At 50.3% G+C, this 12,621-nt stretch overlaps 1 protein-coding gene across 8 annotated transcripts in view; it reads right to left on the bottom strand.

The window, feature by feature from the left end:
• Nucleotides 1-9,180, bottom strand: part of DUSP29 (dual specificity phosphatase 29) — a 110,758-nt gene extending 101,578 nt beyond the window's left edge. For 5 of the 8 annotated variants that reach the window (XM_067710460.1, XM_067710456.1, XM_067710457.1 and 2 more), the window contains exon 1: nt 9,002-9,160. In XM_067710460.1, coding sequence (XP_067566561.1) covers nt 9,002-9,087 — 86 coding nt within the window. In that variant the 5' untranslated portion in view covers nt 9,088-9,160. Of the gene's footprint in view, nt 1-5,643; nt 6,013-6,654; nt 6,730-7,063; nt 7,145-7,337; nt 7,512-9,001 lie in introns of those variants that run through there. The other 3 variants (XR_010935937.1, XM_067710461.1, XR_010935936.1) reach the window with 3 other exon arrangements.
• Nucleotides 9,181-12,621: the final 3,441 nt, after the last annotated feature.

Raw genomic sequence — 12,621 nt, 5'->3', positions numbered from 1 at the left:
TGGGGGGGCCATGGGCTACAGAGGCCACCCTTCTTTGGAGTCTGCCAAAGCATGATCTAAAGACCACCTCCCACAGAATCATCTGGCACTTGCTAAAAATACAGACTCCTGGGTTGCACCCTAGGCCAGAGTGGGGCCTAGGAGTCTGTATTTTAACAAGCTCCCAAGTGAGTCTGTTGCTCACTAAAGTTTGATAATAATTGCCCAAGAATGTGGTTCAAGAGTCAAGGAGCTGGGATAACCCTGGTGGTCCAGTGGTAAAGAATCTGCCTTTCAATGTGGGGGACGCGGGTTCGATCCCTGGTCAGGGAACTAAGATCCCACATACCGCGGGGCAACTAAGCCCACACGCCATGACTACCAAGCTCGTGCACCTCAACTAGAGAGCCCGCGTGCCGCAAACTACAGAGCCCACGCGCCCTGGAGCCTGCGAGACACACCTAGAGAGAAGCCCACGCGCCTTAACCAAGAGCCCGCATACATCAATGAAGATCCTGCGTGCCACAACTAAGACCCAACGCAGCCAAAAAAAAAAAAGAAAAAAAAGAGTCAAGGAGCTGTTGAGTCAAGAGAAGGGTAGGAAGGGTGCTCAATATGCTTTCCATCTTCTCATTGACGTGCAGACCCAGGTACTTAGCCCAGAGTAAGGGTGTGGGACTGGGACGAGGGAAGGGCTGGACAGCCTTATTCCAAGGCTCCTTGAAGATGCTCTTTCATGTTGTTTTCAGCCTCGGTGTCTGACACATAAGAGGTGCTCAGAAGGTGAATGAGGGGATGGCCTAGTGAATGAATGGAAGGAGTGACTCGGGGTGAACGAGTAAGACTGGGGGGCCTGTGCTAGGGGCTCAGTTGGAGCTGATGAGGCAGGATGGAGCCTTGGGCTAATTTGGAGGCGGGGGAAGGTGAGCGAGGAACAGAGTACAGGATGGACAGCCCTCTGCAGCAGGGACTTGCTCAGACCCGAACTTCACTCTGGGGCCTGGCGGCTGGCATATCCAGTCACCAAAGGAGGTGTTATTTTAAGGGATGGTCTGAAACTTCTACAGCAGAGCCAGTCCAGACACCTCAGTCTCCTGAGAGTGGCCACGCCCTCCCCGCTGCAGGCCTGAGGCGCCTTGACTTTGAGAAGTCTGGAGTTCTGCCCGTCTGTGGCACCAGCTCTTCTTGTTTCCAAGGGAGTCAAAGCTGGGCACCATATACCTAAATTTAGAGGTTTGGGCCATTTTGAACCCTGCCTGCCACCAAAGGAGGCTTCAGAAGAAGGGATTTTAGGGAGACACTGGAGTAACTGCATGCTGAACCTTCTGCCCGCCTCCTTGTATTACTGAAGCTGACCTCACCCTTGCGGAGGCTGGTCCTCCTTCATTATACTGTGGAAGGAGCCATCCCCATCCCCATCTCCGTGCTGAAAGCCTCGGCTGGATTTCCAGACAGAAGAGGAAGTGGTGTGGTCTACCCAGAGCGGCTTGGCACGCAGAGGGAGCTCTGGGATCTATTATCCTCCAGCATGCAGATTGGATGGGGTACGAGAACAAAGCACAGAGCCGTCCAGAAACCACAGACCTGTAATCTTTCCAAATCCTGAAGGCGGCTTGTGTGCATCCCTCTCTGCATGGCTCCCAGATCTTTGAATCTCAGAAAGGCCGGGAGTGTCTGTTTCCCAGATCACAGCCAAAATGGAAGGGGAAGACAAATCTGTTCTGTTTGGTTTCCATAGATTCGACCTAGAGATTAACTGCCAAGGTCTTGATGACACATACAATATCAATCACAGGCTAAATGTCATAATGAGAGCTGGGCAGGTTGTCAAGAGAGGCCTCCAGGTTCCTGTTACAGCTTCATATTTAAAGGTTTGGTCCCAGGAAACCACATGCCAACTTGAAGGCTATATGGCCTATATGTGCAGCAGCAGCCTGCCTCTTCCTCAAAGGATAGCAGACTCAGGCTCCTTCCTGGACGGGCCAGGCAGGTAACACAGAGGAGTTAAGTGCATTGGGTGTTAAAGAATAAAACAAGCAAGAACCTAACTATTGGCCTCAGGTAGGAGGCATCAGGGAGTGGTGGGGACTGTGGCAGAGTAGAGAGCAAATGCCCCCACGGAAGGGGGTGGCAGCTTGCCATTCCATGTGGGAATGCAAGCCCAGATGGTCGGATGGTTTTATGAAAAGTCAGAAAGCCAGAGTTTTGTGGGAAATCTGCTGATTTTAAAATTTTAAGTCAGCAGGCAGCTGTAACAGGCTATCCTTGTCGTGTCACGTTCCTCAGCTGAGATCACTGCGGTATAAGTGGACAGCTCCCTTACACAAAAGGCTTCCTCACACAAGCCCCTGTATTTCCCTGATTGAGGCTGTTTTCTGGTCTTTGTGCTGGTCATGGAGTTACCTGCTTCCTGGAACACCTCACAATTTGTTCCCAAACTCTGGTCTCAGCGTCCACCTTTGAGGGAACCCAAACTAAGATACTGCTAATTTTAAAGCATTTAAAGACACTGTGATAACAGAGAATGCAGGGCCAAGTGTTACTTGACCCATAAGATCTGGAGTGCCATCTTCCTCTGTGAAACAGTGCCCTTGCCTTTGAGGAGCTATATCCAGGAATAATCAAAATAGGGATCCCTATCCTGACTCCATTTCAGACTTTTCAGTGGTACAGCTCGTGTTTGGTTAAAGGTTTCCCTTGCCCAGTGAGGAAAGGCTTTAATCTGAATTCAAAAATATAGTTTTGACACCATGATTTGACTTTATATATTAAAAAAAACGCTTATAGAATTTAGGATTAACACATACACACTACTATATATAAAATAGATAACCAACAAGGACCTACTGTATAGCACAGGGAACTGTAGTCAATATTTTGTAATAATCTATAAGGGAAAAGAATCTGAAAAAGAAAAAAACAAATATATATATATATATATATATATATATATATATATATATATATATATATATATATATAGTATATAACTGAATCACTGTGCTGTACCCCTGAAACTAACACAACATTCTAAATCAACTATACTTCAATTAAGAAAAAAACTAACTTGTATATTTTTGTTCTTGTTTTTAACTAGAAAAAAAAAAAAAACCCAGCAAAAGATCAATACTGTGGACAGTGGCAGGACTCAGGGAGATTTTTTTCCTGTCTTCTGTTTTGGGATTCTTTTAATAAATAATCCTATTTTATAATAAATAACCATGTCTATATTTTTTTAACTATGCTGGCCAAATAGAACAGTCTGGGCTGGAAGCTGCTTGTGACTTCTCACTCCATCTTACGTGTTCCCAGGACCTGGCTCTTTCCTGGGGCTCCTCTACCTCTCTGTCCCTCTCTCCCCACATTCACTGGCTTGTGGCTCTTCTCTGCTCTCAGAGCCCCGGCAGTCACTGAGGACTCAGATCTACACGTCTTATCCTCCCTGAGCTTCGCTTTCTTCTTTAATAAAATGGAGCTGTAACAAGAGAGGTAAAGGCGATTTTAAAAACAAACAAACAAAAACCCAACCTGAATTCTTTTGCTTTCTAAGGTGGAAGATGGGAGAAGCCCAGTGGAGAGATGCATCATTCATTTGAGTGGGCAACTTAAACCCCTAAGTGGACCCCTTGAGCCTGCAGAGACTGGCCGGGTAGCCATGCCCAGGAGTGTGAGCCACAGAACAGGCCTCCTGCTCAACAAAAAAACACAATTTAAGGATCCTTTTCTTGGGGAAAAGGTAAGTCCTAAAGCGTGATTCAGAAAGTGATGGAGTGAACAAAGAGAGCTAAATTGTTCTGTGCGAGAAACCAAGGGGCGTTCCAAGCCTCTAGAACATCCCCAGAAGGGGTGTGAGGGACCCTGCTGCGGAGTGGCGAAGGGAGGGCTTGGGGCCAGAGACAGCCAGGTGAGAAGCATCCAGGGCACACAGCCACGGGACTCCTGAGAAAAGTGACCCTAATGCCTAACTTTGCGGCGCCCCCGGCAGCGTCAGCCCTCTCTTTGTCACCCCAAACCTTCAGTGAAATTGTTAGGACAGACAGCTGTGTTCGTGGTGGGTTTGAGAAATCAAAGGGGAAGAGGCTTGTGCTGGTAGAGAGAAGAGACCAGAAGTTTATGCAGCAGCGTGGACAGTCTGATTCCGTTCTTATAGAAAAATACATGTCACCAAAATATTAACACTGGCTCTATGTTTATTTTAGAATGATGAAAAATTATATGCGATTCTTTTTTTTTAAGGAACCATCTTCTCTATAAATCTCTGTGCTGAACATATATTACTTGAGTATATGGAGGGGGAAAAAGAGCCTGTGAAAGTTGTATTTGAGAACTGTTCTGGATGTAGCAGATGCCCACCCTAAACCTACGGGCTGAGGCACGGGAAGGAGGCCTTCAGGACAAGGCCTAATCAGGTGTTCTTTACATCACATGTGGCACTGAGCGCCCTCCCAGTCAGTGTGAGCTCCCCAAAGGCGGGCCTGTGTCCTCCTTGAGCCATCTGGTGGCAGAACCAGGCCTAGGTCGTGTCACAAAGTCGTTCTAATCCCTCAGTGCTTCCCGGGAAACCAGAAGGAAGTCAAGTTTTATGGCTCCTGAAATGTATACCATTTCTTTAAGAAAAAGAAAAACAAACAGGTGCAGGGCCTTAGAAGAGGCTGGTGCAAGGGGTTCTGAAGCTTTGGGGTAAATCTACCTCTGAAAGAAGATTCCTTCCCCTTTGACTGGAGGCAGACCTCAGATGAAGAGGGCAGCATCCCTCCCCATCCCTTGGGGCTCTTTGACTTTCCTGACCTTGGCCTTGGTTTAGGCTAAGTCAGCCAGCATCAGGGGTGCTCTGGTGGGTCATGAGTGGGCATGGGAAGTGGCCTTGTTTTGTTTGTTTGTTTGACCGTGCCACGTGTGCAGCCTGTGGGATCTTAGTTCCCCAACCAGGGATTGAACCCGAGTTGTCCGCAGTGAAAGCTCAGAGTCCTAACCACTGGACCCAGGAAATTCCCTTGTTGTTTTTTATTTCACCTCAAATGTTCGGCCTGGCCCTGCCTGCCCCCACATGCCTTCACATCCCTCTGTTCAGCACCAGGGATGGGCTGGGCCAGAAAGGTCTCTGCCTTCTTCAAGTTTTTGGTCTAGTAGAGCAGTTATAATCTAATCTTTTAAAAATGTGTCCTCTTCCTTTGAAGGTATTCTGTATCTGTGGATATCACATATTTACGTTCCTTAATGCGTTGGGCTCATGGGGGAAAGTTAGTGTGTGTTGCATGCATACCACATTTTTTCCATGACACCACCCAAGTTGGGTTTGGAATGTGCCTTGAAAGAAGAGGGAGGGTACAAATGTTATTGTGGTTGGGAAAATTACTCTATTAGGAGAGTAATACCTACTGCCAGGGTACGTGGAGGGGCAGAATTTGGCAGCAGTATACATATATACATATACATATTTTTAATTTACTGCAAGTCATGCTTGTCCTTACTCATCTTAAATCTACAAAAACGATCCCAACTAGGAAATAAAAGTTGTGGGGTTTTTAAAAAGTTAAAACCTGGCCGTAAAAACCCTAGGAATTTTTTGTTGCTATAGTTTAATTCCTAATGTATCAGACACAATCCAAGTTTAACAGATACTTTTTTCTTTTGGATTCTGGCAAGTATGTTAATAGGAGGCAATTATGTGAATTAATAGAAAACCCTTTTATTTAAAAAACAGAAATGACTTCATTTAAAGAGGTAATTTAATATTTCTTCTAAGATGGTGTTGATGTCATTAACTTGTTTGATTAACTCTTCAGATGGTTTCAAAATGCTTCGGGGTGGTAATTTATGAACTCCTAATTGATTTTTCCAATCTCAGTCTGGCAGAGTTGGGCCTCCTGGAAACTGTGAGGGGGCTGAATGCTCACATGTGGCTTCCTTCTTAGACAAGGCGGCCGGCCGGGATGGACTTGATCTCTGTGGTCGGCCCAGTGGGGCTGAGGAAGCTCTGGGTCAGGAGACAAGAGGCCATGATGTCTGACCAGGCCAGCTGTGGTGGAAACACTGCAGGCAATTACACAGCTCATGAATTCAGGAACAGATGGCCTTTTAGCCCCGCTCTTTTGAGAATCACTGCCCACTCTGTGTCACCTCAGAACATTAGGCTTCCTTGTGTGGGAGAAAGATGGGGGGGTAGACTGGCGGGGTGCAGCCCTCACCATGGTCTCACCACCTCTCACTTCCTGTCCCCACCACTGTTACTCACTAGGCCGGTGTCTCAGTGCTGCACGGGGCAGGCTCTGGACCTTGGGAAGGCTGTAGGCCATGCTCCCACCTCTTAAAGATGCCACAAAAGCTCACTGAGAAACCCAGGCCCTGGCAGGACCCAGCGAAATGACCAGTATACTCGGTGACTCTTAACGTGTGCCTGGTGATTATCTACTCTCAAAACCTCCTCGATAGGGAATAGCTGCCCCCACTTTACAGATGAGAAAAATGAGGGTCAGAGAGTTTAGTCACATGATACCAAGCTAGTAAGTGGTATGACTGGGCCTCAACCCAGGCAGCCAAGCATCCGCACCCAGGCCACTAGATAGGTCACTGTATCTTAGTCACAAGGTATACGTTCCTGAGGGCGGGCCTGGGCCTAGACCTCCCTCCCCACGTGAACCCCAGAGCAGTGGGAAGTTGTGGAAGAGCCCTCACCGGCCTTGGGGGCTCACGTACCCAGGCTTCAGCTTCCTCATCTGCAGAATGGGGATAACATCGGCGCCTCCCTGCCTGTTGGTTAAAGGGGATAACATGAGTCCTTAACACATGGACGTGGACTCGGAGAGCGTGTCATGTAGGGGGACAGGAGCGGCGGGGGCGGGTGGGGAATTCCCAGCTGTGTTGGGAGCTAAGTGCTGAGCTTAGCACTTAGCTAAGGGAGAGTAAGGGAGCGGGGTAAAGCAGTTTGGCAGGGACCAAGGGTTTTTGTACTTGTGGCAAATGGGTCAGGGCGCTAATGAGTCTGAGCATCCTCCTCTGAGTGATGGGGCGCCTTTGCTCATGGGTGAAGTACAGGCAAGGCTTTTGGGAGGGGGAGTAAGGTCTCTCTCCAGCCTGTTGATACCTGGTGGCCATGCCAGGCTGTGATGAGACTTGATCCCCTGTTTACTGCGCAAGTGGTAGGCCCAGAACCATCAAGGCTCACCTGAAGCGAAAAGTCAAGCACCACGTGCGTGCCCTGGAGTCAGGCTGAAGAGGACTAACGCAGCTACCCCCCGCGCGGCCCCAGCCCGGCTTCCCCGGCACCGGGACCTGGAGAGGCCGCCCCCAGGCCCAGGTGGGAGTTCAGGCAGCGGGGGGAAGCGAGAGAGAGAGGCGTGCCCCCGCCCCCAGCTCACCCCACGGGAGGGACACCCAAGCTCAGTGGCTCTGCCGTCAGGCCCTGAGGCGCACTGGCCTCACTGCGGTCTGGGCTGTGTGATGTCGGGCAAAGCACTCCACGGCCTTGTGTCTCAGTTTCCTCATCTGAAGCGACGTCGACAAGGTACACCCCGCCCAGGGCTGCCGCAGTTCTGAGGAGTAAGTACATGAGCTGCTACTCAGAAGGGAAGCTCTCGGAACCGTGCCTGGCACACGGTCAGCCAGGGCCCCTTAACGATTCACGGGGTTGCACGGCGTCGGGGGAAGGCCAACCCTGGCTCCGTGGAGGTCAGGCTGCCCCCTCCCCAAGTGGACCCAGCTGGGCATCACCAGGGTTGCAGGGAACACTAACAGCCAAGCCCCCGGCCTCAGGGCCCCTCTCTGGTCCTTGTACCCCTCGAGTTTGTCAACAGCCACAGGAACTCCACCCTCTGTCAGGACTCAGTTCCCTCCAACCCAGTGCCACCCCAGGACCGAAAGGTCCACCGTGAGGGCTTCAGCTTATCAGATGGTAGAGGACCAATGTCCCCCCCTTACCCTCAGCCCAGATCTGCTTTTGCCCCCGAAGAGCCTCCGACCTCCCCGTCACTCCTCAGACCCTCTCCCACGTCCCACTGCCCCCCCGCCCCGACAATACCCAAGGCTCTTCCCTTGTACGGGACTCAGTCAGAAGCCCTTCAGGTGTTGTTTGCAAATGTCATTTGGTGGGAACAATCTGCTTGTGCCATGAAGAGAACAAGGAAGGGCAACAGAACAAACACTGAGTACCAGAGCCCCTCAGATGCTGGGATCGGAAGCGAGGAGACCCCGCCCCACATACACCCCATGCCCTGTCCCATCTTACTCAGCAGTTTTTCCCTTTGGAATGTTTTCAGCTTTTCTGAACAGTCAGAGCCCCCCACTCCTTGGGTTCCAGGCCCGTGAGGGGCCACTGGGGCCTCAGGACAAAGGCCCAGGATCTAATGGGAGAGCCCTGGTCTGAGACACAAGACATCTTCCCACCATCCTGCTTACACGCGCTGCTGTCTTGGTCCAGAGGCCAAGTCCCTCAGTGACCCAGTCTCCCCGTCTCTACCAGAGCAGTCATCCCCAACCCCATCCTCCCACCAGGACTGGGAAAAGCTTCAAAAATAGTCACTCTGTCCAAAGGATGCTCAGCGTTACCCAGGACACAGGAAGAGTTCTCATCCCCGGGGTTTGGAGTACTTAGTTGTAATTTGTGCTGCCCTATGCTTGATGTGAGTCACTACGGGTGTCTCCATTCCGCCCCCACCTCCCGCTGAGATTTTTTTCCCCTCTACTGGCTAAATGGATAAATGGAGAACCTTGCTGGAATATGATATGCGATACAATGCATCCAGGGCCTCAGAAGGGCCCAATGAGCTTTAACCTGCCCTATTATCCTTTAGAAATGGTCATTGAACTGGAAGCCTAGATTTAGAGGAAGGGAAGTGGAGAAAATTTCTTGGAGTCTCTAGGGAAAGACGGGGCAAGAAGAAGCCTGTCAAACAGAAAAGATGTCAGCTGTTCTCTGCCGCTCCAGAAACAGGGTGGAAAGGGGTCTTCTAATCCCCACACCCAGGCCCCCAAAGAACATTTGATTGGACCCAACAGGTGCCGGCCTCCCACCGAAGGGGCTCACCTTTGCGCACCAGGTCCTGGCCAGGTCGGTAGGTGCTGGTCCGTGGGGCGTGTGGCAGCAGCGCACCCAGCCACCCCGACTGGCATCCAAGAGCCTATTTTTAGGGTCAGATCTGCTGACGCTGACCTTGTGTGCTGCCCAGTCCGAGAAGAGACCCGTGGCATCTGCTCGCAAAATGATTTGCCAGTGTGACCTGAAACCCTTGACTTCGGGAGTTCTGTACCTGGAGCCCACACGCTTGTCCCTGGCCCGGCTACAGAGGCAGGACATGCAGGCACCAGGGCGGGGACAGGCAGGGGGAATTTCCCAGCTTTGCTTTCTTGGGATGGACGAGGCCAGGTGGCTGCTCAGCCCTGCCCAGGGCTCTGTTCTGGAACAGCTGGAACGGGGGAGGTTTGCCCACTGGCACAGAGCCTGTGGGAGGGTTGGGGGGCACCCAGCCTGGAGAACTCTCCACTCCAGTCTTTTCTGGGAGTTTGTGGAGCCGTCTCTGGAGAGTGGTTGGAATGAATGCCACATCGTGCAGGGCGATCAGTGAAACACCTCCGCCTTCCAGAGAAACTCTGGAAGCTTGGGTTCATTTGCATTGTGTCACTTCCTGTGGGACCTCCAGCAAGTGTCCAATCTGTCTGGACTTCAGTGGGGAAAATAATCATAATGTTGCCCTCTTATGTTGTTATGAGGGTTCAATGAGATAAAGTTTGGAAAGTACTTAGCACAACGCCTGGCACATGCTAAACATTTAAAAAATGCTGGATGGTATTAGGGTGCCAAAAATATTCCCAATTCAACAGACATTCCCAGGTCTCTCTTCTTGGCGGTTCCTTCTCTCAACCTCCTTCCTCTTTGGCTCTAGCCTTCTTTGCTCCAGGATCCCCACCACCACCCCTACCACTGTGGTCCTCCGTTTTAGGGCTGAAGGGGGGTGGTCCTGTCCAGGCCTCTCTATTTTTCTAGTAAAATCTTTCCAGCGCTTCCTATAGGTCCTGTTAATGAATGACGTGGTTTTCCATCCTTCCCCATCCTTTCACTCTCTTTGGGCATCCTTCAATGTGTGAAGGATTAGGGGGAGTGGGAAGGGGGTCCCCAGTCTCTCCACATCCTTCACTTAATAGGGTCTTTTTATGTTAGAGTCATTATATTGGCCTCTGCAACTTTGTATTCAGCAAACCAAAGATCTTCCTCACAAGTTGCATGTTTAGCTACTGGCGGTTTTATTTAGGGTGATTATTTCTTCTGGTATTTTTCATTGCGAAACTTCTGAAAAGACTCTGCTTCTGTTGATTTCTTGGTGCAGAGAATATTCACAAGGCAGAGTTCTCAGGATCTAAGTGTACAAGGAGGTCAAAATGTCAGGGTCCAAATGTCCTTGCTGTCAAGTGCTGGAGTGAGAGCAGCAGGGTCAAAGGCCCTTCTGCAATTACCCCAAGAACGAGAGGAGCCAGAGATGCTGGATCTGACAAAGACTGAAGAAAGATTTCCATCTAGCTGGGAGCCTGGGGGGCCGGTCCCAGCCCTAGCCCCAACCCCAGCCCAAGGTAAGGGCTAAGGAGGCAAGAGGAGCTGCTGAAGATATAAGTTGAGAGGGGGCAAAAAATCAAATATCAAAGTACATCTGAGATAGACAGATAGATAGGTTGATAGATAACCTGTAAGAGAGGGGGATAATACTCCACACTGTCTAGAAGGGTGGCCAAGTAAATAAGGCCAAGAAACGAATGAGGTGGGTTGCTGGATTATCACCTCCATTAGAGTAGCCCCTAAATGCTGTGACCAGAAGACTGGTGCCCCTCTCCCCATACCCCGCATGCCCCCAATCCTTCACACATTAAAGGATGCCCAAAAGAGAGTGACCAGGGTGGGGAAGGGTGGAAACATCATTATTTATGAGGAACTATAGGAAGCCCTGGGAAGAGGTTTTTAGAAAAGAGTGGTGCTAGCAGCAACAGACACCTGGTCCGTCTTCTAGCAGCTGAAGGGCTGACCTGTGAGAAACAACAGCCTTCTCTGCGCAGCTCTCAGGGCAGAGCTCAGGCCGTGGGTAGATACCCCAAGAGCTGCCTTGTGTGGACGCAGCAAACACACCATTATGCAAGGATGGGAGCAAGCCAGGTAACCATCAACTGGACTCAGAGATGTCTCCAACTGTTCAGGACTCCAGGCATAGTCCACCAGGATTCTGTGCAACAGCAAGCTGCCCTAGTGCAGATAAACTGTGATCTGTAGAAACAGCTGTTATTTTCATGGTAGCTTCTTAGGAACTTACATACGGCAACATTTGACATAGGTTTCTCCCCAACACCACCGCTTTCTCTGACCCATGTGATTTTCATTAACAAACGCCCTTCCCCCAGAATCTCCCTCTACTTTCTCCATTTTCACGTGTAGGTAGACATTGCTCTTTGTCCCAGCTTCTCTGGATCAGAATCCCACTTAGGCCCAGTGGCAAGGTGTGATAGGCAGAATACAGCCACCCCCACCCCACCCCCAAAGATGTCCACATCCTAATGCCTGGGACCTGTGAATAGGTTATGTTACAAGGCAAAGGGGAATGAAGGTTGCAGGTGGAATTAAGATTGCTAATCATCTGACCTTAAAATACGGAGAGTAGCCTGGATCACCCAGGTGGGCCCAATGCGATTAGAAAGGCTCTTAAAAGTGAAAGAGAGAGACCGAAGAAGAGGGTGGAGCGATGCCACATGAGAAGGACTGAACTCCCTGTTGCCGGCTTTGAAGATGGAGGAAGGGGCCCTAAGCCAAAGAAAAGCCTCGAGAAGGCAAGGAAACGGATTCTCCCCCAGAACGTGCAGAAGGACTACAGTCCTGCCAACACCTTGATTTAGCCCAGTGAGACCCACGTCAGGCTTCTGACCTACATAACTGTAAGAAGATAAGTGCTGCTTTAAGCCACAAAGTTTGAGGTGGTTTGTTACAGCTGCAGCAGGAAACGAATACGTGAGATTTAATAATACATGACTTTTCTGGGTTTAAAAATTCCAGAGGCTTCTAGTGCGCTGTGGACACCTGACTTTATGTGGAGGCTGAATCTAGCTAGAGCCCGGGGGCGAGGGTGCCCTCCCACCTCGGCTGCAGGTGTGTGTAGTCTGATGGCTATACGTCCTCTGCCCTCCAAGAAGTGTCTTTCTTCTTTCATATTAAGAAGAAAAGCAAACAGACTGAGGCCCATGTTCCGCAGGCCACCCAGGACCCTCCACAGCATCTTGAAGGACTGCTTTCCTCTGGGAGAAGTACAGGTAGGATGGCTCTCATTTCTCCTGAGTCAGTTTCCCTGTAGCCTTCTTGCCTCTCCACCTCACTGGCATCCGCCAGCCTCGCCCTCCTTCAACCTCACCCCAAGTGCGACACCACCCTCTTCTGTTCTTCCTCCAAAGCACCACCCACTCAGCGCCATTGTATGCGGCAGAGGGGACCACAGCCCAGAACAGGAGACAACTCCAAATTCAATGTCTGAGCTCCTTATTCTTAGAAAATTGTTGTCTGGGCCCCCTCCCCAGGGGATTTCTCCCTCTAGAGACGACCGTCCTTGTACCTGTCATGTTCACGAGGCTCCCCTCCGTGTATACAATTGTCGCAGCTTTCCTTTTTCTCCATTCTGGGCC

Source organism: Pseudorca crassidens, chromosome 16, assembly GCF_039906515.1.
Source record: "Pseudorca crassidens isolate mPseCra1 chromosome 16, mPseCra1.hap1, whole genome shotgun sequence".
Lineage (NCBI taxonomy): Eukaryota > Metazoa > Chordata > Mammalia > Artiodactyla > Delphinidae > Pseudorca > Pseudorca crassidens.
Note: the sequence above shows the minus strand (reverse complement) of the source record. Positions and strands in the feature narration are given on the sequence as shown.